Below are 23,118 nucleotides of genomic sequence, written 5' to 3'. Positions count from 1 at the left end.
TTCTGGAATAGAATTAGCCTTTCTGTAGAGAAGGTTCTCTCAACCTAGGCACTCTTGACATCTTAAGCCAGACAATTCTCTGTTACAGGGGCTGTCCTGTGAATTGTAGGGTGTTTGGCAGCATCTCTGGCCTCTACCCACTAAATGCCAGTAACACTCCCACTTGTGACAACCAAAAATGTCTCCAGACATTGCCAAATGTCCCCTGGAAGGCAAAACTGTCCCAGACTGAGAACCACTGCAGTAGAGAAGTTTTAAAAAACACCAACCAGCATGTTCTCACCCTTTTGAACAGAAAGATCAGCTTTCCAAGACACAGTCAAGCTGGACTGAGTGGGCCTGCTTAGTCCACAATAGGAGTTTTTTATCTTGTCAACCATGTAGAACCAAAACAAAAAAAACCAACAATGTTTACTCTGGTAAAACTGAAAAACTGAAAGCCATAAAAAGAAAGTTCCAGAAAACAGAGGTAAGAGAATCTGAGGTAATAGTCACAATGGGGGAGAAATTATCTTTGTAAGTTCCTGTTTGTGAGCTAACACATCTGCCACGGTTTCCCACATTAGTGACTCAAACACCACACATGAGACCGTAGCTGACCTCACTGCCAGCACGGTTTGGGGATCCAAACTCCAAACCAATGTTTTTAGGAAGTGTCCCTAAATCCAAGTCCATCCCGTTATAGGAAAATACACACATACATATAACCCTATCCTACGGTTCCATTAAATCAGACTCCTTAAAATGCATGTTGTTCTGGCTTTTTTTTTCTTACTAAGTTCAATTTACTAAAAGAAAAAAATTTAATACATCTTAGAAAATTATCAAAAAATTAAGAAAGTTCAGCATATTACATTATATAATATTTAGGCAAGAATATTTGAAAATTATAAATATTTGTTCCCTCTCAATATAGCACATCACAAAAATAGTTTTAACTTTTTTCATGCATAATTCCTATAAATGATCATATCTTATTTATTAAAGAAAAGGCCTGATTCTTACAAGCATTCACACGCTTCTGAAATTTTCTGTACAGTAACTACAAAAGTAAAAGCAAGGGTCTGTCAGCACTTTGACCATTGAAACCATTTTAAATATTAGGAGGAATTCAGTTAGTATGAAAATATTCCAAATGGGATTTACTTAGTTAATCTCTGTGCTGTGATTTGTAAGAATCTATCTTAGCCAAAGCATTGTTTAAAAGGGTTTTGCCTCCTTGAGAGTGTGCCCCTGGGGCCAGGACTAAAGTCAGTACCAGTGAAGTAAACAGAAACCTTCTGCCGGACACCACGGCTGTACTCGCCAAGTCAAGCCAAGGCCTGCGTGCAGCCGGCGAGGTCTCCAGCCTAGCAGCGGCAGCCAAGGGTGCGCCACCGTCAGCAGGCGTGCACCAGCAAGCGGGCTGGCCGAGCCAGTTCAGAAACCTATACCCAGAGAAGGAAGCATGCTGCGGAGGGCCTGACGGACCCCAGCCCACAGAGGCGCTGATTTCCCAGTGATCCCGAGCACTCCCCATTCTCCCGGCGCTGCAGACGACAGTGCTGTTTGCACACAGCCTCGTCCAACAGGACTGGGAGAGCTATAAGGGAATATTCAGAAGCTGAAGTATTCAAAGAAAAAGGAAATAAAGAGCTTGGCAATCTGGTCTGTTTCCTTCTTTCCAGGTAAACTCTTATCTGCAGGAAGAGGAAGAAGGCGTCTTAATCTATAGACCCAGCAGGAGGCGCCGAGGGAAGAAGAATTAAAAGAGGTGAAGCCGCGTCCTTTTGCCTTTCCAGCCACGGGGGAATCTCCGAAAGTGCCCGTCACTCTGTGCTCTTTTTCTCCTTCCAGTTTTTCTCTCTCTCTTCCAGTTCCGCGTGGGTGAAAGCTGCAGGGCCCCAGTTAGTGATCAGGTGAGGGTTTTTTGCACCTAAGAGACAAACATGCATTAAATATATATTTGTCGATTAACATTCTCATTTTTCCACAGAATAGTAACCTCTTCATTTCTTCTCTGAGGAACATCCAATAACATCATACCAGTCAAAACAGCCAGAAGGTATATAACAAAGGGGATTAACTGGGCCTTCTTATCAGAGAGCAAATTATTCAAGAGACATTTAACCCTAACCGGCTTGGTTTCTGTGTATCTGGGATTTTTAGCACAATTCAAATACATAATTAAGACAGAAAAACTGAGTAAGTTATCTGATTATTTCAGAGTGTTACCTGGTTCTATTAATCGAATTAGTCCTTCATGCTGTGCAACTTTGTCTTTCCAGCTCTTGGTCATATTAGTTGCCACCTCAAGCTTCTTTTTAACTCCCTGGAACAAAAGCAGATTTTGGACTATGCAAACACATGGGTAGTTTAAGAGCTCAATAACAATGATTGGGCACTTACTATATGCTTGTGGATTATCTCATTCAATCTTCACAGCCACTCTAAGAAGTAGGAACTATTATTACCCCCATTATACAAATGTGGAGCCTAGGATTCAGAGCAGGTAAGTACCCTGCCTGAGGCCACACAGATGAATGTATGAAGTCCTGTGTGCCAGTCAGTAATGGCTCACTGCCTGTCAGCTCCACATCTAAGCTTCACTGTCCTACTTGTGACTAACATAATTCTCCTCTGCCAGCTGGCACCACTTAAGCTTTGTCAGTAGAGGGGGCTGAAGGGCCACTGGAGAAGGAAGGGGCTTTGCTTCCAGTCTCCACTGAACTCTTCTCAGCAGCTCCTGTGGCACATGGGACATCCACAGTGCTCAACCTGGCAGGTTTCAGGGGCGCCTCTGGGTAGTCCATGCACCAGTGCCCCAGAGCCTGGCTTCCCAATCCGAGCACCCCACTGAGCTTGTCTGCCAACCAACAGGGCAAGGCTATGCCCTCTCCAAAGAAGTCTGGATCACTGCTCTGGGGTTACCAGGCAAGGAGCAAGTGTATCCTCCCAAATGTGTTCCTCCCCTGGGGACTCTGCCTCAGACTTAGAGACAATGGCTGCTGCCGGCATCTGCCATTCCCTGTATTCCCAGAATTTTCTTTACTGCTTAGTAGGTAATCCCCTGTTTAATTAATAATTGTTTATATTAAACTTTCCCTGTTCAAATTACTGTGTGGTTTCTGTCTCCTGACTGCACTCTAATATGCCTCATCACCTGTAAAAACTTTTTACCTAGAGCCAAGAAAAATCCTTACTATAGCTTCTGACAGCTAAGCAAATATTGTTATTTTTAAATGTTTTTTAAATTTTAAAACACGTATGCAATGGTAAATTTAATTACCTCATACTGCTCAAGCGCTTGCTTCCGCTCTAACTCGAGCTGCTCCAGCTGTTTCATGGCTACCTGAAGGGCCTGTTCTTTCATAACACGCTGGTTCTCCAGCTCCTGCTTCTCTGCTTTGGTTGTCTGAATGGCCTGCTGCTGCTCCAAGTGCCACTTTTCCAGTTCAGCCCTCTTGGAAGACTCCTCCTCCAACAACCTGCAATGTGGAGAGCTCGGGGTCCAACCTGCCTGGGTCACCAGACCTGACCCAGCAGATGATGGAGGCACTTCAGCAGCAGAGGAGATCTGGGGTCATCTCATCCACCTCTCGCATTTTACTGGAGGAAGCTGGAGCCAGGAGAGCCCATCTTCACAAAGCTGGCAAGGGGACCTGTGTGTCCTGCTCTAAGCTCTGTTTCGCTCTTGTCAAAATAAATATATAAATAAATATAACATTTATGGAGAGTGCCCTGACTGGGCCAAGAGCTAAGTATGCTTTCTCAATCCTCACAATAAACTTAAGTACTATTATTATTCCTATTTTAGAGCTGAAGAAAGTGAGGCATAAAGGTGAAGTGCCCTGTCCTAGGTCATTCACCTGGATGGAAGGGCCAGGATTTGAAATTTGCCTGGTTGCTACATTAAAATATTTTTCATCTAGTAAATACCTACTGTCAAGAAAAAGCTGGCAAACTAATGAATGTGAGAGAAGAAGGAGCTAATAAGAGGTGGAATAAAAGTAGGTACCATTGAACAATCAGGACATGTCAGGTACTTGACCTTCATCACTGCTAACCCCCAGCAATTCTGCAAGCTGATGTTATCCCTGCAGATGACACAATCAAAACCCAAAGTGGATTTCAGCCCACATATGTGTCTCCAAAACATTACCTTTTAGTAACAGGCCACCTATCTGAGAATATCCAACTATGTAGTTATTTAAATAAACAAACTAACATACAGCCCAAGCCAGGATCCATAGTGTAGATTAGGGGGCTAGGTGCCAGCCCAGGACAGGGCATATATCTAGCAGTTTAACCATCAGTAAGATGCAAACGAGCCACAAGTTAGGCCAGTTACTAAAACCAAAGAGCACTGGGTCTTCTAAAACCAACAGCAAAGGGAAGTAAAGTTTGACAGACTATACAGTCCTTACCTGACCCAGCTCCTCCATCCCTAACCCCTCCTATGTAAGAATTCCCTCTACAGCATCCTGTAGTTTTCCAGCTCTGCTCAAATAACATGTGACAGGCCACTCACTGCTTCACAAATCAGGCCAGTTTATTTATGCGCAGTCTTCATCCTTAGAAGGTTCTTCCTCGGCTACGATGACCTCTCCCACCCACCAGACCTAGTTCCCTTCCCCAAAGGACTGGTCTGCTCCCTCCTCAGGTGTCTCTCTGGGTGCGATCCACAACCGAACACAACACAGCACATGTGGTCTGACTGGAGCAGTTTATTCACTCACTGGGCAAGTCTGTATTGCACACCTTCAGTGTGCTTTTCCAGGTACTGGGGCTACAGTAGTGAATGAGATAGGAAGGGCCTCTGTTTCTTCATCCTAGTGGTGAAAGTATGGAAGCGAAATGGACATGTGCAGGTGTTTAGGCTGCCCAGCATCTGACTCCCCTTCATATGTCCAGGGAACCTGCCACAGTAGGCATCTTGATAGAAAATAGGACCCACTTCCCATGACAGAAGCCACAGGACAGACACCTGCTCTCCCACCCTTTGGCAGTCAGGGCCTGGTAAACATCCAAGCTGGACTTGGCTAAGTAGATGCCCCTCCTGGAACTTTGACTCTGAAGCAACTGACACACAAGACTAGAGACAGTGGAGAATTTATCTTGGTAGCAGCAATATCCAGTGTTGGGTGACAGCAGGAACAATGGTGACTACCGACACATGGTGCCAATGTTGGCATCAGTGGCACCCTCACTGGACCCTTCCTATGGCCTGGTTTGGGCTGCTCAACCTCCCTTCATTCATGCTTGTGTTTCAGGCCTGGCCACCTGCCTTTCTGTGGAATTGGTTCTTTCTACTCAAGAACCTTTTGAGAAATTATTTTATTTAGCTAAACCAGACCCCTGATGGAACCTTTCTGTACCTCAGTTTTCTCATTTACAAAAAAAGGCATGGGAACTACATCTACCATCAAAGGTCTGCTGGTGCATTAACTGTGACGATGTATGTAAGGTATTTAGAACAGTGCCTGTCACATCATAAGTGCTGAATAAATATCAGCTCATATTATTACAGTGACACTATTGCCTAATTTGCTCAGGATACTGCATATTCATTAAGGCTGCCTGAGAGTATATGAGGTTTTGGCAGTCATATCACAGGGAAGTGAAACCCTGAATCTTTTCAAATGAATTGCTATTAAGCCAAGTCTCCTGGATCCTGTACTTGCGCTGCTGATATTTTAAACTATCTTCTTGGTCTAAAACCATTCCAGCCTGTCAGTATCTTTTTGAATGTTTCTTTTGACATTCCATACATTACACATCTTCCTCACTTGCAAATGAGATAAAGGAATAAAAACCAACACAATCTGAGTGACTACCAAGTGGCACACGTCACACTTACAACTCTGCCCGCACGATCTCCTGTAACTGTCACAACAACCCTGCAAGGACGGCAATCATCCAGATTCTACAGAAAAGGAACTAAAGGCTCAAAGCAGTGAAGTGACTTTGCTACAATTACACAGCTAGAAAGTACCAGAGCTAGGAATTAAACCCAGACCTCACTTCAGAGCTCAGTTCCTAACTGTTTTTAAATACATGAAAACGTGGAAGACAGACTGTTGTTTACATGGCCCCAACAAGTATAACTTGGAACCATTTATTCATTCAAAAACTATCCCTTGAGCATTGACTGTGTGTGCCCGGTGCTGCACTAGCTGCCGGGCCGACAGACATGACTTAAGTGTGCTCCTAGGCCTCACAGTTCCAAACAAGCAGAGGGCAAGAGTTATAAGGGGACAAATTACAGCGCAGCCTCAAGAACTTTCCAATAATTGAGTTGTCCAAATGTTAAATGAACAATTTTCTTCTGGGTTCCCATTCAGAAGAAGCTAGATAACCAAGAGGATTACATATCAAAAAATAAACTTCAATTTTAATGAAAAAAAAAATCTTAAGACTCAGATGGCTCAAGTCAAAGTTCTTGCATTTAAACAATTTACTACAAAAAGCATCTCTAGGGAAATTAAGATGCTTACAAAGAAAAGATCATCCATAGGAAGAACAATGAGATGCCAAGTATTCCAAGAATAATGTGCTATTGTTTAAAGAAAAGATGGGAGGGTTACCTAAAAGCCTTCAGCATACCTGAGATTAGCCTGACATTATTTCCATTCATTAGTGTCAGACTTAGACGTGTCTTACCTAATTTCAAAATGACTTCCCTTGATTTTCTACCCAGAAAGGCCTATCCTGAGGAGGGGGTGCAAGGAGAAAGCCCCCCTTTGCCAATCTGATAAAATGTCCCCCTGAATCAGGCCCAGACTTGTGTGACTTCAGGAAAGAGCTTAATAACCTCACTTAAAAATGACCACTATCAGGGGCAAATGTGTTCGAGTTCCAAGAACTAAGATGAAAAATAATTCAGAAGAGTAAAATCCATTTGCACACCTTTGCACACCAAGAAAAAGCTGACTTTTGTGCAGCAGTTTCAGCCGAGGTGAGCAGAGCTGCAGCAGCAGTGACATGAAGTACCCCTCAGAATGCCTCCCTTTGGAAGTCACATGGGATGCAAACCTTCTCATGCAGTGGATCTTCTGCTAACATCACTGGATGATAGGTCTAAGAATCTGGTTAACACCGCAGTACAGAATACTATTGTGGGATTTATAAATGCTAGACAATGTGCTAAGCATTTAATTTTCTATGTAGAGGATAATTTTTTCCTTAACAGAATCAAATTTTCAAAACCTAATTTATTTTTTGTTATATTTGGCAAAGTACATAATAAAGGAACCTCTTTTTTTCTCTCTGTCTACGTACAGATTAAACAAACATCTTTTGCTGCTCCACATGTGGCAGCCACAGAAAATCTACCCCAGCTCATCCCACAGCTGCTCCCAAAAATGGGGTCATAGCTCAAAGCCTAAGGCATACCTGCTTGGCCACCAGACTGCCCTAAACTAGATGCCAAGTATTCCAAGAATAATGGGGGAAATATATTTTAGTGTTGCATCTCTGATAAGACAAGAAAGCAAATGGGGTGCAGCTTGAATTTTCCCTTTGGGGTCTTCACTCTTTGTCTTCCTGCTACCGAGGCCAAGAACTGAGAGTTTTCATCAGAGATCTCGACTATCATAAATAGTAAACCTGACTTAAGAAGCTCTATGGAAAAAAAGAATTTAGGTTTAAAGAATTTCTAAAACTAAGACTTCAAAGTAATTATTTAGAAATGTTACCAGTCCTGATGACCAAATGGGAACTGCTTAGTTCCTCATTAAATTCCCAAAGTTGCTACACCTCTGGCCTGAAGCAGGCCCCCCGCCTCCACACAAGGGCTCTCTCTGGTCTGTTGAAAATGCCAGGTCTCACCAGAGCTGATCCTGGGCCCATGAACATGCTAGAACATGATTAAGGGTACCCATCAAACACATCCACCAGACTGCTCTAAACTAGATATAAGGCCTGTATTTAGCCCCAGACTGAGAATAAATAAGCGAGCCAGCCAAGCCTCCACGGTCTGTCCAATCTGGCAGACACTCTTTTCTACCAGAGTGTTGGTCATTCCTAGAAACTGCATTAGCCCATGCGTAAAGGCACAATGTACAAACTGATCTGGCACCTGGCCTGAAGCTTCCGCACAGTCTCTTCATCTTGCCGGGCCTGCCTCTCATCCTCAAGTGCCTCCTGCAGCTTTAGGTACATGTCTTCCAGCTCCCGTACTCGCTGCAAATACTGTTCCAGTTCAGAGGACTTCTGGGCAACCTGTTCTTCCATCTGCTGTCTGATCTGATGGTAGAAAAGGGTCATGTTCAAACTCAGGTTGACTGCACTCTCAGGGAAAGCCTCCCACTCCACCACCATCCCGAGCAATTGCTGTGCCCGTAGTGGCACCCCATCAGGCTGCGCAAGGCCCTGCCCTGCACAGGGAGGCAGCAAGAGCACCACACTCACACCACCACCACACCCGAAGGGCCCGGGGCACAAACTGTAACCCAGTGCTGTTCCCCTGCCCCAGGATATTTTCCATCCCTTCCACTCCACATTTTAAAACTCAAGTCAAGAAATAAAGTTTCCCTTTCTATTCCTTTAAATTCCTTTCTATTGTAAACCCATGACCTCTTTACCAAAAGAGTCTTCTCTAAAAGGAATAAATCTTCTCCCAGTCAGAACAGCCAAAGACTTAAAATAAAAGGCTGATCTGCAGCTCCCCAGCCAGCAGTGACCTGGCTTGCTGGCGGCCCTCCTTTCTCACTCCCTAGGACACCTTCAGCCCCAGGGGAACTCAAGCAGCTAAATTTGTACCCTAATAAATTTATGGTTTCTCTCTTCTGGGTCAAAGAGTTTTTACTCTCTGCCTTAAAAATTAAAAGACAAGGACCTCCTAAATTTAATAGCATATCCACTAGCATTTGTGTCTGCAGTTCATAAAATATTTTCACTTGCATTAGCTCACTTCATCCTCATAAGGGTCATGAGAGATCATACAACAGTCTCCCTAATATAAAGAAGAGAAAGCTCTGCTCAGTAAGGAGCAGAGAGGAAACAAGCCCAATCTTCTGGCTGTGAGTGCAACACTCCTTTACCTGACACCTACCTTCCTCTGGGTACTTTTCTCTCATAAGATGAACATGTCCATTTCCAACCTAAGTGACAAAAAGTTACTAGAGGAAATGGCATGAGCCTCTGTTTAACAGGCACTGGGCTCAGCACTCTCCCACACATTACAACTCAACGTGAGAAGACCAGTGTTCCAATTAACCAGCTAACTCCCTCAAGCAACCTGGATCTTCAGTCTCTTGGGGATGAGAACCTCTAAGATGACTCAGAGCTTCCAAGACTGGCAGACTTCAAACCTTCTCATAATTTCAGAACCCCCCAACTTCATTCACAAGAGAAATGTCGTGGAACCTATGCTTATCCCAAAGCTATTTATTTTCCAAGTCAGGATGCTGTGAGGAGGAGGGGGTATGCTGGTAGTAAGTGTGCCAGGATGTTGGAGTTGCCTCAGGCAAGCCAGGACACAAAGTCACCTTAGCCACAGTACTTACCACCCTATTCTGTAAATTTCAATTTTAGGGTCTTGAAAGCAGGTCTTTTTTTTTTCCCTTTATATCCTTGGCATGGTGCCTGGCACATAGAAGGTGCTCAGCACACTGATAATGAATGAATGAACGAACAGGACTTCCCCAGTAGCCCACTGTGGGTTAGCAGCAGAGCCATTGCAAGTTAGGAGCAGAGCCAAGCTGACAAGACAGCCTCACTCCCGCCTCTCAGGCCCTCAGCCCTCCACCGACCCAGGCTGTCTCTCAACAGCCTCCCCAGCCGTGTGATACTCACAAGCTTCTCTCGCTCCAACTCTGTGCTGAATCGGACCTGTAGTTCCATTTGAGTCTCAAGACGTTTCTTTTCTTCTTCTGCTGCACGAGATGCTGCTTCTTCCAGTTTCTACCCAATCAAAACCCCACCCAAAGAAAAGAAGGAAATGTTACAGCAGAAGTGCATTTGGAGAAAGAAATGGCTGCACTTAAACATATGGGAGAAGCCAAACATTCTTAATGTAATGTTCAATAAAGATAAAATAAGAACTTTTAGATCCATTGGGATATCAACAATTTTTCCAGTCAACACACAAAACAAGTTAAGTAAATGAATGACTACTGATCGTCTGAACAGAATTTTGCAAAGGAAATTTTAGTATAGTCAGTGAGTTAAATTCACTCACAAATGCATTCATGACATTCGACATCTATTTCTTGAGCTCTTTTTGCAGTTTTGTCATGTTACATGTTGTTTCTTAGAACTTTGACCAGAGTCCAAGTGCCAGAAGGGTGGCAATGAGGAGCTCCACAGACCCTATCACCAGTGAAACAACCAGAACTGGAGAAAATTATTTTCAAAAAATAAAAATAACCATTTAAAGTCTCTGGACATACAGCAAATGTAGAACATTTGTCCCAGAAAATCTCTACGACTCAGTAAGAACAGAGTTTATGAGATTGAAATTCTACCAATCAACTTCTCAGACTACAAAGGCATAAAACTAGAAATAAATTGTACAAAGAAAACAAAAAGGCTCACAAACATATGGAGGCTTAACAACATGCTCCTAAATAATCAATGGATCAATGACCAATTTAAAACAGAGATCAAGCAATATATGGAGACAAATGACAACAACAGCACAAAGCCCCAACTTCTGTGAGATGCAGTGAAGACAGTTCTAAGAGGAAAGTATGTAGAAATCCAGACCTACTTAAAGAAGGAAGAACAATCCCAAATGCATAGTCTAAAGAAGAGAGTTTATGCCATCTGAGCCAGTGTGCCCCTTTCTCCTCTGTGACAATGTCAGTGAGAAGGAAGCTCTTCTCCTGGCATGGAACCAAGAACACAAGGCTCCCTCTCGCCTCAGCTCACAGTCCAGAGCTAGGGTATTTCCCAAGGAAGGGCAGGTCACCAATATTTCTCATCCTCCCCAGAATCACGTTACAGAAACTCTATCTCAGGCAAGTCTGGCTAAGAGGTCTGGGACTCCCTTCTTCCACCCAGCCCTCACTCACAGGGTGGAGGTTCTACCTCAGGTCTGACAGGCTGAGCATACTGGGCACAACCACCCCTGACCCAACCACTTACAGGGCAGGGCAGAGCTTTGACACCAGGAGAGGCAAGCTAAGAAGACCAAAGGCTACCACCTCCACCTAGTGATAGACTCATAAAGCAGGGGTATCTTGCCAAGAGAAGCAGACCACTGTTTCTACCTCCGGCTCCGAGCACTGGCACAGAGGTTTGCCCAGGGAGAAAGGCAGGTTCTGAAGCTCTTGCCAAAAGAACTGACTTTATTTAAAACACAGTGTGAGGAAATTCAAGCCTGAAGACACTCTTAAAAATAATGATGATTTTGATGGTAAGGAATTAAGAGGAGGCTCATGGCTCCAGGAGACCAACAAACTAAACCAGAAACTAGCTACAAGTTTGACAGAAAGAACCAGGGAGAGACAGCAAAGAGCCCTCACGTAGTAAGAAAAATCTCAAAGACTACATGTGAGAATTTAAATAATATCAGATTATGGAATACGGGGCAATCTACGCTCCAGGGCATTATTGAAAACAACAGAACAATCAGTTGGAGATATATGATGCCAACAGAGACAGACAACTTAACAGAGCAATCAGAGAGAGGCACTCAGAGAGAACCCTGCTAACATCCCGGTCATCCCAAGGTACGTGTGCATGCCCAAGCTGTGCCCCCAAGGAGGGCGGTCGGAGGCTTCACACGGTGAGGAAGACAGACCCCACTGAAACAGCCCAGCCAAGTCACTAAACAAATAAAAGAGCAAACAGGAAAAACAAGCCCTCAGGAATCCATTTGAGAGTTGCTACAATACATTATCAATAATGTTGTCCACTTTTCAACAAAATATTATGAGATATGAGAAGAAAGAGGAAAGTGTGACTCACAGGGAAAAAAGCAGGCAAAAGAAACTGCCTTTGAAGGGGCCCTGATGGTAGATTTAGCAAAGATTTCAAATAAGTTATATGTTCAAAAAAATAAAGGAAATTATGCTTATGGAAGTAATACAAGGTCTGATGATATCTCATCAGATAGAGAATATCAATAAAAAGACAGAAATTATAAAAAGAACCAAATGAAATTCTGAAGTTGGAAAGTACAACTGAAGTGAAAAGTTCATTAGAGGTTCTCTACATTTGGGCTAAAGAATCAATCAAAGATAAATTGATAGAAATGCAATCTGAAAAAGAGAGAAAAAGTAATGAAGAGAAATGAACAGAGCCTATTAAGGGCACCAACATTCATGTGAAGAGAGTACTGTGAGAGGAGGGAGGGAAAGGAGTCGAAAAAATGTCTGAAGAAATAACAGCTGAAAATTTTCCCAGTTTGATGAAAAATATAATCTACACATCCAAGAAGTTCAACAAGATGCCCACCCACACATGTCATAGAAATCTGTGGAAAGACAAAGACAAAAAGACCCTGGAAGCAGCAAGAGAAAAATGATTCATCACATACAAGGAAACAGCATTTTGTGAACAGGTATGAAATGAAAGAGATGTTACAATTGTAGCACAGAAATACAGAGGATTATAAGAGACTACTATAAACAATTAGGCCAACAAATTAGACAGCCTAGAAGAAGTGGATAAATTCCTAGAAACATGAAACCTACCATGACTGAATCAGGAAGAAATAAAAAAATATGAATAGACTAGTAAAGAGACTGAATCAATAATCAAAATTCCAAAACCAGATGGCTTCATGGGTAAATTCTACCAAACATTTAAAGACAACTTAACATTAATCCTCCAACTCTTTGAAAAACATCAGAAGGGGGACCACCACCAAACTCATTTTGTAAGACCAGCATACCCTGATAGAAAGCCCAGATAAGGACACTACAAGAAAAGAAAACTTTTACAGGCCAGTATCCCTGATGAATACAGATTAAAAAATCCTCAACAAAATATTAGCAAACCAAAGTCAACAGTACATTAAAAGAGTCATACACCATGATCAAGCGGGATTTATTCCTTTTTATATTTTTAAATTTTGAACCATGTGATTGTATTACCTATACTGATTATATTTTTTTTACAAGAAACTAAAGTGGAAATAAAAATTATTTGGGGAGGAGAGATGACTAGATAGAACACAGAGGATTTTTAGGGCAGTGAAAATACTCTGAATGATGCTGTAATGACAAATACAATGTCAGTGTACAGACTCACAGAATATAGAACACCAAGAGTGAACCCTAAAGTAAACTATGGACTTAGGGTGATTATGACATCAGTCAGGGTATATAGGAAATCTCCATGCCTTCCTCTTAATTTTATTGTGAACCTAAAATTGCTAAAAAAAATTTTTTGCTTTTTTTTTATAAGTTACTTGGATAAACCCTTTAAAGAAATCTGTTAATTTATGAAAACTACCATGATTTCTTATTCCTTCTTCTGAATTAAATGAGGCCTATCAAGTCTTACAAAACCCACAAGTATGTTACCTAGTTCCAGGTGATTAAAATATTCATCTAAACGGTGTTTTCCTTTAATGAGAAATTGGAGAATTTTATTTCTTTACAAGAAAAAAAAAATTAAAGATTATTAAGGGATCTGTAATAATTTCCCAACACTTACCATCAAATCCCAAATCAGTTGCTTAAATCATTCTGTAAAACTTGGTAGTGGGGAAGCTGTGTAGTTAGGCCTAGGCCTTGCCAACTCCAGGCACATGGTCATATAACACAAAACAGAGAACCTACACACTCCTGGCAGGCAGAGTTAAAAAGGTCTAAGAATGTAAAAGGACACCAGCTGGATGAATCTCAAATGCATGATGCTAAGTGAAAAATCCCAGTCTTGAAAATTTATATACTATATGAATCCATTTATACAATAATTTGGAAATGGCAAAAATACAGGAGCAGAGAATAGATCAATGGTTTCCAGGGATTAGGGGTAAGGAGAAGATCAGAATGCATGGGGCAGTGTGAGGGAATTCTTGGGAGCATTGGAATTGTTCTGATTCTGTCTGTGGTGGTTATAAGAATTTACTGTTTGCAAATTTTTTAAAAATTAAAAAGACAGGATGGACCCCAGAGCTTAAAAAATATTGGCAATATTCTACCTTAACCTGGGTAGTAGTTTCAAGAGTATTCATTTTATGATTATTTGTATACACATATTTCATACTTTCCTCTGACATAGGACCTATTTCATAATTTTTAAAAATTATAAAAAAGGACAAGGCCAGATGCCTGCTTCACACTCATAACCCCCAGTTCTGCTTTGTGCACAATGGCTGAAGGAAGCAGTGATCGCCTACTGCAGATGCTCATCCTAGCCTACTTAGGGAGCTTTTAAAGAAAACATATCAAAGTAGAAAGAGGCTAGATGAAAGAATGATTCAAGAGGAAGAGGAGATGCTTTTAGAAGTAGGTGTGCCAGACAGGAACAACTATTTCTAAGAATGTATGCCCACATGGTTCCTAAGATTACAAAAATATAAAAAAAATTTTATTTGTGAGTCTACTCAGAGGGTCAGCACAGTATGGCATTTCCATGGGCTGCAAATGGAGAAAACCCCATCAGGGGCCTTATACTATGTGCAAACTCCATATCCCAGGCAAAGGTGATCAGGGGACACATAAGGGCGCTGAGCTTGTGGTTAGCAGGTGCTGACAGGCAGAGGCTCACCCCAGAGGGGTCCCAGACAAACACCACACCCATACACTGGGGACTCACGGCCACCCCCAGAACTGTGATACACCTGAGGAACAGGGTTTCCCAATACATGTCAACTATCCTATGCGATCCATGGTACTTAACCTCCTGGCACTGAGATGGAAGGAGAAGCTGACCCAGTCTGTATCTCTGACTCCAAAGAGTAAGTAAAACCCACAGTTCTAAACTAAGGGTCTCCCAGAGTACTCATGTGTGAAGATGGGGAAAAACTAAGGGGAAAAAAACTAAAAAAGCTACAAGACACTGCCCAGGCCACCAAATGTAATCATGACATCCTTAGGGGAATAAAACTTCCCATCTTCCTCTGACAAAATACAACCGTGCTCAGTGTCCTTATAAATGTTCTTTTCTGGTCAATATAATGGCCTTGCAGCCCTGAGACTTTCATACTTTCAAGGCTGGGAAAATCAGGGTGTCTCACTCAGTGGTCTAGACAGACTTCCTGAGAACACAGTTCACCACCAAGAAAATCTCCCTAAAAACTACATTAACCTAGTCTTGGTAGACCCAAAGCTTATAAGGAAAGCAGCTATGTTCCCTGCACTGAAATGAAGAGCTCTCCCCCAGCCCAGCATCTGTTCCCACCTTCCTCACGGACTCCAGCTCCTGCTGCCTGCTCTCATTGGCAGCCTGCAGCTCCTTCATCTGCCGCTCCAGCTCCTCCTGCTCAGCCAGCAGCTTCTTCCGCAATTCTTTCCGACGCTGGCGGGCTTCTTTGTGTGGTGAGGGGCTGCCCAGTCTCAAAAGATGGATAGCAGAATGAATGGCTATAAAAGGTATAGAAGGAAAAATGGGAAATACTCTTTATCCTTTGTAAGCCTAACATGCAAATAGTATACTGGAAAGAAAACCAGAGACCCAGTGTGGATTCGAATCCTGCAATTGAGAAGTGGTGGACCTCAAGCAAACCACAGAACCTCTGGCAGCATTGGTTTTCTCATCTCAAGAATGAGAGAGATGATCTCTAAAGTCCCTACCAGCTCCAAAATTTCATAACTGCATATCTGTGCTTAAACAGATACTTTGTTTGGGAATACTGCACTCATTTGAAGAATTCACAGCACTTTCAACTCCCTTCTCTATATTCTCGAAAGTCCAAATAAGAATAAGACATAGCAGGAGTTGAGAATGATAACATCAGCCACCATTTATTAAATACCCTTTATATAATATACCCTTTATATGAATTATCCAATTCATATGAAATCTGATTTCTTTCTTCATTATATTTAAATATAATTTTTTGAATAGCTAATACTTTTATATTGTTCAAATTCAAAAGCATGAAAGGCCATAAAGGAAGTCTTCTTCCTCCTCCCAATCCCAAGTACTGGGTCCCATCCCCACTAGCGACTAGCATCTTTCCTGAGATATTCTAAGCATATACAAATAAATAAATATATACATCCTCCACCTACTTTTGACACAAATAGTGGCATTACACACTCTTCTGAGCCTGGGTTTTTTAACTTAAATCTTGAAGAACTTTCCATATCAGTACATGAAGCCCTATACATAAAGAACTGCACAGGACTCCAGTGTGTAGCTGCACCATAATTTGGTCAATCATTTCCCAATTAATGGACATTTAGGTTGTTTGCAATCTATTACAAACATTTTTGCAATGATGTGTCATTTTTTAAATGTGCAAATATATCCACATTATTAACCCTCACAACAACCCTGAGAGGTATGTATTATTATTATTATCCCCATTCCATGAAGACGAAAGCAGCTACAGAATTTATAACTCAACTGCAGTGACCCAGGAAAGAGGATTCTTTTGAGTAAAGTACTCAAACTCTTGAACCACATCAAAAAGGACCACAATTTTCAATATAACATAATTTTACCTATGTCCAAAAAAATCATATTCAGAATGCCCTTTCATGAGTTAAAAATATCTCATATATAGTATTTCATGCTATACTAATTTTAGAATAATACTTTAGTTTAAAAGTTATTAAATTAAGGTTTGTGTTCTTGAGATAATTAATTGAAACTACTGATTTCTTTTGGAAATAACAGATTTTGAAAATTACCTAAAGTATTCAAAAGCTATTGCATTACTTCTGCTTTGTTTTACATATTACTAAAACCTCAAGATGGCCACTTTAAAATTCTTCATAATCCTTAAAAGGGAAAATTCCATTCTCTTCAAATAGCAAGAGTAAATAAAACCTAAAATGTCCACTTTACAATTTTTTCACAAGTTCATTATGCAAATTAAATTGATGAAATATTTGCAAACTCCTGATATGTTTGCCTTTCAGTTACTATGTACATGCAGAAAAACCTATAGACAATGAGGAAACAATGTCTTAATATCTTTAATGAGAGTCAAAAAGAGAAAAGTCAGAGCTCTCAAGTTTATAACAAATAATGAAAACTGCCTTACCCTGAATCCACTCCTGTTTCTTCTTTTTATCAGAAGCACTGATTTCAAAAGACTTATCAAAACATTTTACAAGAAAAAGGCATTTCTTTCCATCTTTGTCTGTCAACGACTAAAAAAGAAAGTAAATTAGTTCTTGAAAATTTTGTTTAAAGTACTTAAATTCAATCTCAATTAATTATACAAATGTGGCTGAAACTCAGTGTCACACCCTAAGACATTAATATACCATTTTGACCATCAAAATACGTTATCATTTATGAGTGTGATCTTAGATATTTTAAATGTTCTTCAACAAATACAGATGTGGAGATAGTTCAGCTATAAATTAGAACCTCAAACATTTATGTTCTGGAGGACCTCACTTCTTCACAGAATGACAGCTCTGAGTACTGTCCTCAAAAGTCACCCAAATATTCAAAGGTAATGCTCATATCTTCTTTAGTTGTACTTATTGCACTCTAAATGGCTCAGATTTTCTGGTATATTCATGATTTCCAACAGTGTCTTACTGAATAATTTTTGCTTTATTTTCTTTTTTATGATTCTATTTTACTCAATAAATGATTCCTTAAAAATACAAATAAATGAGATTTATTACTATATTTTGCTCATGAGTATAAGACAAAATAAATTCACATTAGAAAGAAATTTTTGTCAAGTATTTTTAATTTTTGGTTCATAAATTATGGTGACTGTATGCCTATATTATTTTGGAAATAATTCTAAGACCATTTTAAACTCTAGAAGTCTAAAGTCTAGGAGATAAACGACTCTAGCAGAAGGAGGCAGCACCAGAAAGATGTAATAGTAGACTTACCTCTACACAGCAGTTTCCATCCAAGAAAATGTCACCTTTCTTATCTTTCAGATCCTCACTCACATAATAAGAAATTATGTTGGGTTTTAGTACAAACCAGCGTTCAGTCCAGTTTTTACGCTTATGGCCTTTTTTCATCATGTAACCCTAGAAAAGATTAAATCTGATATAAATGTCTATTTATAAGAGCTGATAGCTCTTCCTTGAATACATGTATATAGCAGCAGTTTTCCCCTTCATGGATGGTGAACCCTATGAGGATCTATGAAGGCCAGGGGCAGTATTCCCAGTCAGATTCATGCAAGCACAAGCAAGCAAAAGTTTACTAAGAATTTAGACATTGAGAGATAAACTCCCTCCCAGCCAAAGCTATAATACTGATGGTAGTCTTGGAACCCCTGATGTTAAGAGCATTAAGTTTTTTTTTAATTCATTATCTTTTAGGGACACTTTATAGATAAAATGAAATGTTTTGAATTTTTTCAAGGTAATACGGGAGAGGCAGAGGCAAAAGTAGATGGGGTAAGACTAACAATTTGTTTGATGGTTACTGAGGGCTGAGTGATTAGTATATGGGAGTTTATCATAATATTCTGTTCTGTTTTCTTTAAAAAGTCTCAGTAGATCAATCAGTCAGAATGATAAAAGGTATCAACCAGGACAAATATAGCTTCTCAACCAATCAATCACCTTCTGGAACTAACCTCCTTTTCTTCCTGACCTCTCCATATTTTAGAGGACGAACTCTGCTCCAGATGATCAGAAAAAGAACTAGACCAGTAGTTAGGATACTGGCTTTAAGTATAACTTCGTATTCACACTTAGTAGGCCTGTACTTCATTCCCACAGATCAGACTCAAAGTTGTGTAATTCAAAATTTTACTTGAGCAAAATTATACATTACTATAGGCCAAAACCCTTGAGAATTATTCAAGAATAGCTGGCATTTTAAATATTAAATGTACAGGTACTAACAACATATAGTATATATATATATATATATATCATCAAATATATGATATTAGCTTGGCTGTAACTATCATTTTATTATGCTAAATTCTAATCATATTACTTATTCAGTTCCCTAATCCTTGGACCTTTAAGCAAAAGGTTTGCCACACAGAAATTTATCTGTAGTACTATATTCTGCTGGGCCTAGAAGACCTCTTTGAACAGAGACCATGTCTCAAACCTCCTTATAGTCCTGAAAACCTACAAATTTAGTCTCAGTTAATCTTTACTTAGGAATGTTTCCATTAGGAAAAAATAGCAAAGACAACAGAAAGGAACAAAGTAAGGAAATCCCAAATTGGGAGTTATTATCCAAAGTAATAATGTGAGCAATTTGAAAGATCCACTAAAAAATGTAAATTCAACTTAACAAGCATTAAGCTTCCCGTATGTATATCAGATGCTTTGCAGGTGGTAAGAAAAAAACCATCAAAATTAAATAAGATAAATGCAACTTGGCTATATTATAGCATTTTTTTCCCCTAAAGTAAGGGTATCTTTTGATTTTATAAAAATAATATATAATCATATACATAGATTCATATACAGAATCATATATTATAGTAAGTCCAATAATAAGAGAGGAATAAAGAACGTAAAATTTATGTAAATCCCACAATCCAGGGGCTACTACCACTTTTAACACTTCAGTGAGCATTCTTCCAAACAGCTCTACACACACACATCATGTAACATGAAAGGAATTACAAGATATCTGCTGTTCAACAATTTTTTTCTCTGAACAATACACCATGGGGATCTTCCAGATTAATGAGTATGCATATATACATGACATGGAAGTACTTTAAAAATAGTTTGAAAATGTGATCATTTCAAAAGTTCTTTCAAAATAGTAACTTCCCAATACTTACTGTAATTCCAAATTACCCCACTAATTCTTTAAAATGAAAGCTTAATAGAAGAATGGGAAAATAAGGAACTTAATTCCTGTTCTGTGTCACTATAAAAGTGTTAAGTGACTTATACACAATGAAAACGTGTCTTATTTCAAACATGTCAAATTCTAAAGGTGACAAGAAATAGTGATACAGGACTCTTACCTGTTTTAACACATCCAATATAAGTTCATTAAAGACTTCATTAATGGCCATGGACACGGTCTGCTGATCCATGTCTTTGCTAAACTGTCCATTTCCAATCAGCTCAATCAGTTCCCACACAGAAAGGCCTTCTTTACTGTATTCAAAGCTGATTTTATAATGTTCAAATTGTTCTTGTTGCCAACAGCCTCCCATAGCTTCTGTAAGTTTCTTAAGCAGGTATTCAATCTACGCAAAGAATTTAAAAATTATTTCCTAGTAAAAAAATAACTTTTTGACTTAGGTATGTATCTATGTTATTTACACTGATAAGGTCAATTTAAAAATATTCTTTTTTAGTTCCAAAAGTGTATCTTTAAAGAATCATGATATGAGAGAGGCTTAAAGATGGCAGCGTGAGAGGTGAGACAGAAACCTCTTCCCAAAATCACATATAATACGAAAATATAGAAAATATACCTAATCCTGAAAGAGCAACAGGAAAGAAGGCTGCGGCAGACTGCCTACACCTGGGGAAAACAACAGACCTCAAGGAAAAGGGTAAAGTCCCAAAGCCGTCATTTGGAGGAACCTGCACCCTTCCCCCACCCCAGCTCACCAGAGGGAGGAAGGGAAAAAGAGTGGGGAGGGGGTGGAGGCATAGGACTGCTGAAAACCCAGCCCTCGAGCTCTGTTCTGTGAGCACGAACCTACATTACATGTTGTTCTGGAGATTAGTGGGGTTGGAAAGCTAAGACTGGCAGAATACTTAAAGGCTGAGATTCCAGCTGCTTGTGGAAAACATATATCCACAACCAGCCACTCTGGAACAAAAGAAGGGCGGGCAGTCTGAGAGTCTTCCTAACAGCGAGAGGGCTGCTAATGGGGCAAGGATTGCACAGAGCTTGCTGCTCAGGAGGAAGGACAGGTGGACAAAATTATCTGGACACACTCTGCCCAGCAGGTTGGGAACTTTCAGGAGCTTCAGGCACTACATCCCCCTGGCTGGCTACGCAGCTACAAAGCCCCACACAATGATAAGCAGCCTGTGTTCCTTCCTCCCAGTCTGCACCGGTTCGCAAACAGGCTGCCCCCGCCATTGCACCAGGCCAGACAGAGGGCAGTGCCACCTACAGCAGCTACAAGTGTAAAGCACACAGGACTCTCCCTACCTGCTCGGCCCACTGGCCCTGACAGCAGAGGCAGGTACTGCAGCCAGGAAGCAAGAAAGAGCTCTTTCCTCCCGACAGGCACCAGCGCCACTTGCCTACAAACCCCATCACTGCTCCAGGGACTAAGGAGCTCCAAAGAGTAGAGTTTCTGGATGCTAGAAGGTGTACCTACAAATATGAAAAGTCAAAGAAATCTGGTTCAAACCAAAATTCCACAAATGCCAGAAAGAGGGCCAAGTGAAACTGAACTCATCAATCTTCCTGAAAGAGATTTCAAAAATAAAATCATTAACATACTCATGGAGCTTCAGAAAAATATTCAAGAACTCAGGGAGGAATTATTGAATGAGATACAAACATTAAAGTATTAAGAATCTGAAATAAAACATATAATGGAAGGATTTAAAAGCAGATTAGAAGAAGTAGAGCAGACAGTAAATGAAACAGAAATCAGACAACAGGAATACAAAGAAGCTGAGGCACAGAGAGAAAAAAGATCTCTAGGAATGAAAGAATATTGAGAGAAATGTGTGACTAATCCAAATGAACAATATTCGTATTATAGGGGTACCAGAAGAAGAAGAAGAGAGAGAAAAGGGGATAGTAAGTATCTTTGAGGTTATTGTTGAAAACTTCCCAAATCTGGGGAAGGAGATGGTCTCTCAGGCCATGGAGGTGCACAGATCTCCCAACACAAGGGACCCAAGGAAGACAACACCAAGACATATAATAATTAAAATGGCAAGGATCAAGGATAAGGACAGGCTATTAAAAGCAGCCAGAGAAAAAATATCACATACAAAGGAAAACCCAGGTTATCATCAGACTTCGCTGTAACAGAAACCTTAGAGGACAGAAGGGAGTGGCTTGGTATATTTAATGCAATGAAGAAGGGCCTCAAACCAAGAACACTCTACCCAGCAACATTATCATTTAAATTTAAAGGAGAGATTAAACAATTGCCAGATAAGAAAAGGCTGAGAGAATTTACCTCCCACAAACCATCTCTACAGTCTATTTTGGAGGGACTGTTATAGATGGAAGTGTTCCTAAGGCTAAATGGCTGTCAACAGAGGAAATAAAGCCACAGTAAAGAAAGTAGACCAATTAATTACTATGCAGATGCAAAATCAAATCAACTACCCCAAAGTTAATCAAGGGATAGAAAAAGAGTACAGAATATAATATCTAATATATAAAGAATGGAGGAGGAAGAAAAAGGAGGAAAAAAAAGAACCTTTAGGTTGTGTTTGTAATAGCATATTAAGTGAATTATATTACACTGTTAGATAGTAAGGGAATTACCCCTGAACCTTTTATAACCATGAATCTAAAGACTGCAATGGCAATAAGTACATACCTATCGATAATCACCCTAAATGTAAATGGTCTGAATGTACCAATCAAAAGACATAGAGTCACTGAATAAATAAAAAAACAAGACCCATTTATATGCTGCCTACAAGAGACTCACTTCAAATCCAAAGACATACACAGACTAAAAGTGAAGGGATGGAAAAAGATATTCATGCAAACAATAAGGAGAAAAAAGCAGGAGTTGCAATGCTTGTATCAGACAAAATAGACTTCACAACAAAGAAAGTAACAAGAGACAAAGAAGAACATTACATATTATAAAGGGGTCAGTTCAACATGATGATATAACCAATATAAATATCAAAATATCTCTAGGAACACCTACATATATGAAAGAAATACTAACAGAATTAAAGGGGGAAATAGAATGCAAGGCTTTCATTTTAGAAGACATCAACACACCACTCACTCCAAAGGAAAGATCAACCAGACAGAAAGTAAGTAAGGAGACAGAGGCACGGAACAACACATTAGAACAGAGGGACCTAACAGACATCTAGAGAATACCCAACCCGAAAGCAGCAGGATACACATTCTTCTCAAGTGCACCTGGAACATTTTCAAGAATAGACCACGAAAAGAGCCTCAGTAAATTCAAAAAGACTG

The 23,118-nt window shown here is 40.3% G+C and overlaps 1 protein-coding gene across 2 annotated transcripts in view; it reads right to left on the bottom strand.

Moving 5' to 3' along the window:
• Positions 1–396: 396 nt before the first annotated feature.
• Positions 397–23,118, bottom strand: part of SWAP70 (switching B cell complex subunit SWAP70) — a 114,659-nt gene continuing 91,937 nt past the window's right edge. For both annotated transcript variants that reach the window (XM_036892326.2, XM_036892327.2), the window contains exons 4-12: positions 19,985–20,212; positions 17,913–18,059; positions 17,096–17,204; positions 15,283–15,464; positions 9,778–9,885; positions 8,060–8,226; positions 3,269–3,467; positions 2,215–2,311; positions 397–1,915 (exon numbers count right to left, since the gene is read on the bottom strand). In XM_036892326.2, the coding sequence (XP_036748221.2) occupies positions 1,809–1,915; positions 2,215–2,311; positions 3,269–3,467; positions 8,060–8,226; positions 9,778–9,885; positions 15,283–15,464; positions 17,096–17,204; positions 17,913–18,059; positions 19,985–20,212 (1,344 nt within the window). In that variant the 3' untranslated portion in view covers positions 397–1,808. The remainder of the gene's footprint in view (positions 1,916–2,214; positions 2,312–3,268; positions 3,468–8,059; positions 8,227–9,777; positions 9,886–15,282; positions 15,465–17,095; positions 17,205–17,912; positions 18,060–19,984; positions 20,213–23,118) is intronic.

This window comes from Manis pentadactyla, chromosome 9 (assembly GCF_030020395.1).
Source record: "Manis pentadactyla isolate mManPen7 chromosome 9, mManPen7.hap1, whole genome shotgun sequence".
NCBI classification, from domain to species: domain Eukaryota; kingdom Metazoa; phylum Chordata; class Mammalia; order Pholidota; family Manidae; genus Manis; species Manis pentadactyla.
The sequence above is the reverse complement of the archived record's forward strand: the minus strand, read 5'-3'. Positions and strand labels throughout refer to the sequence as shown.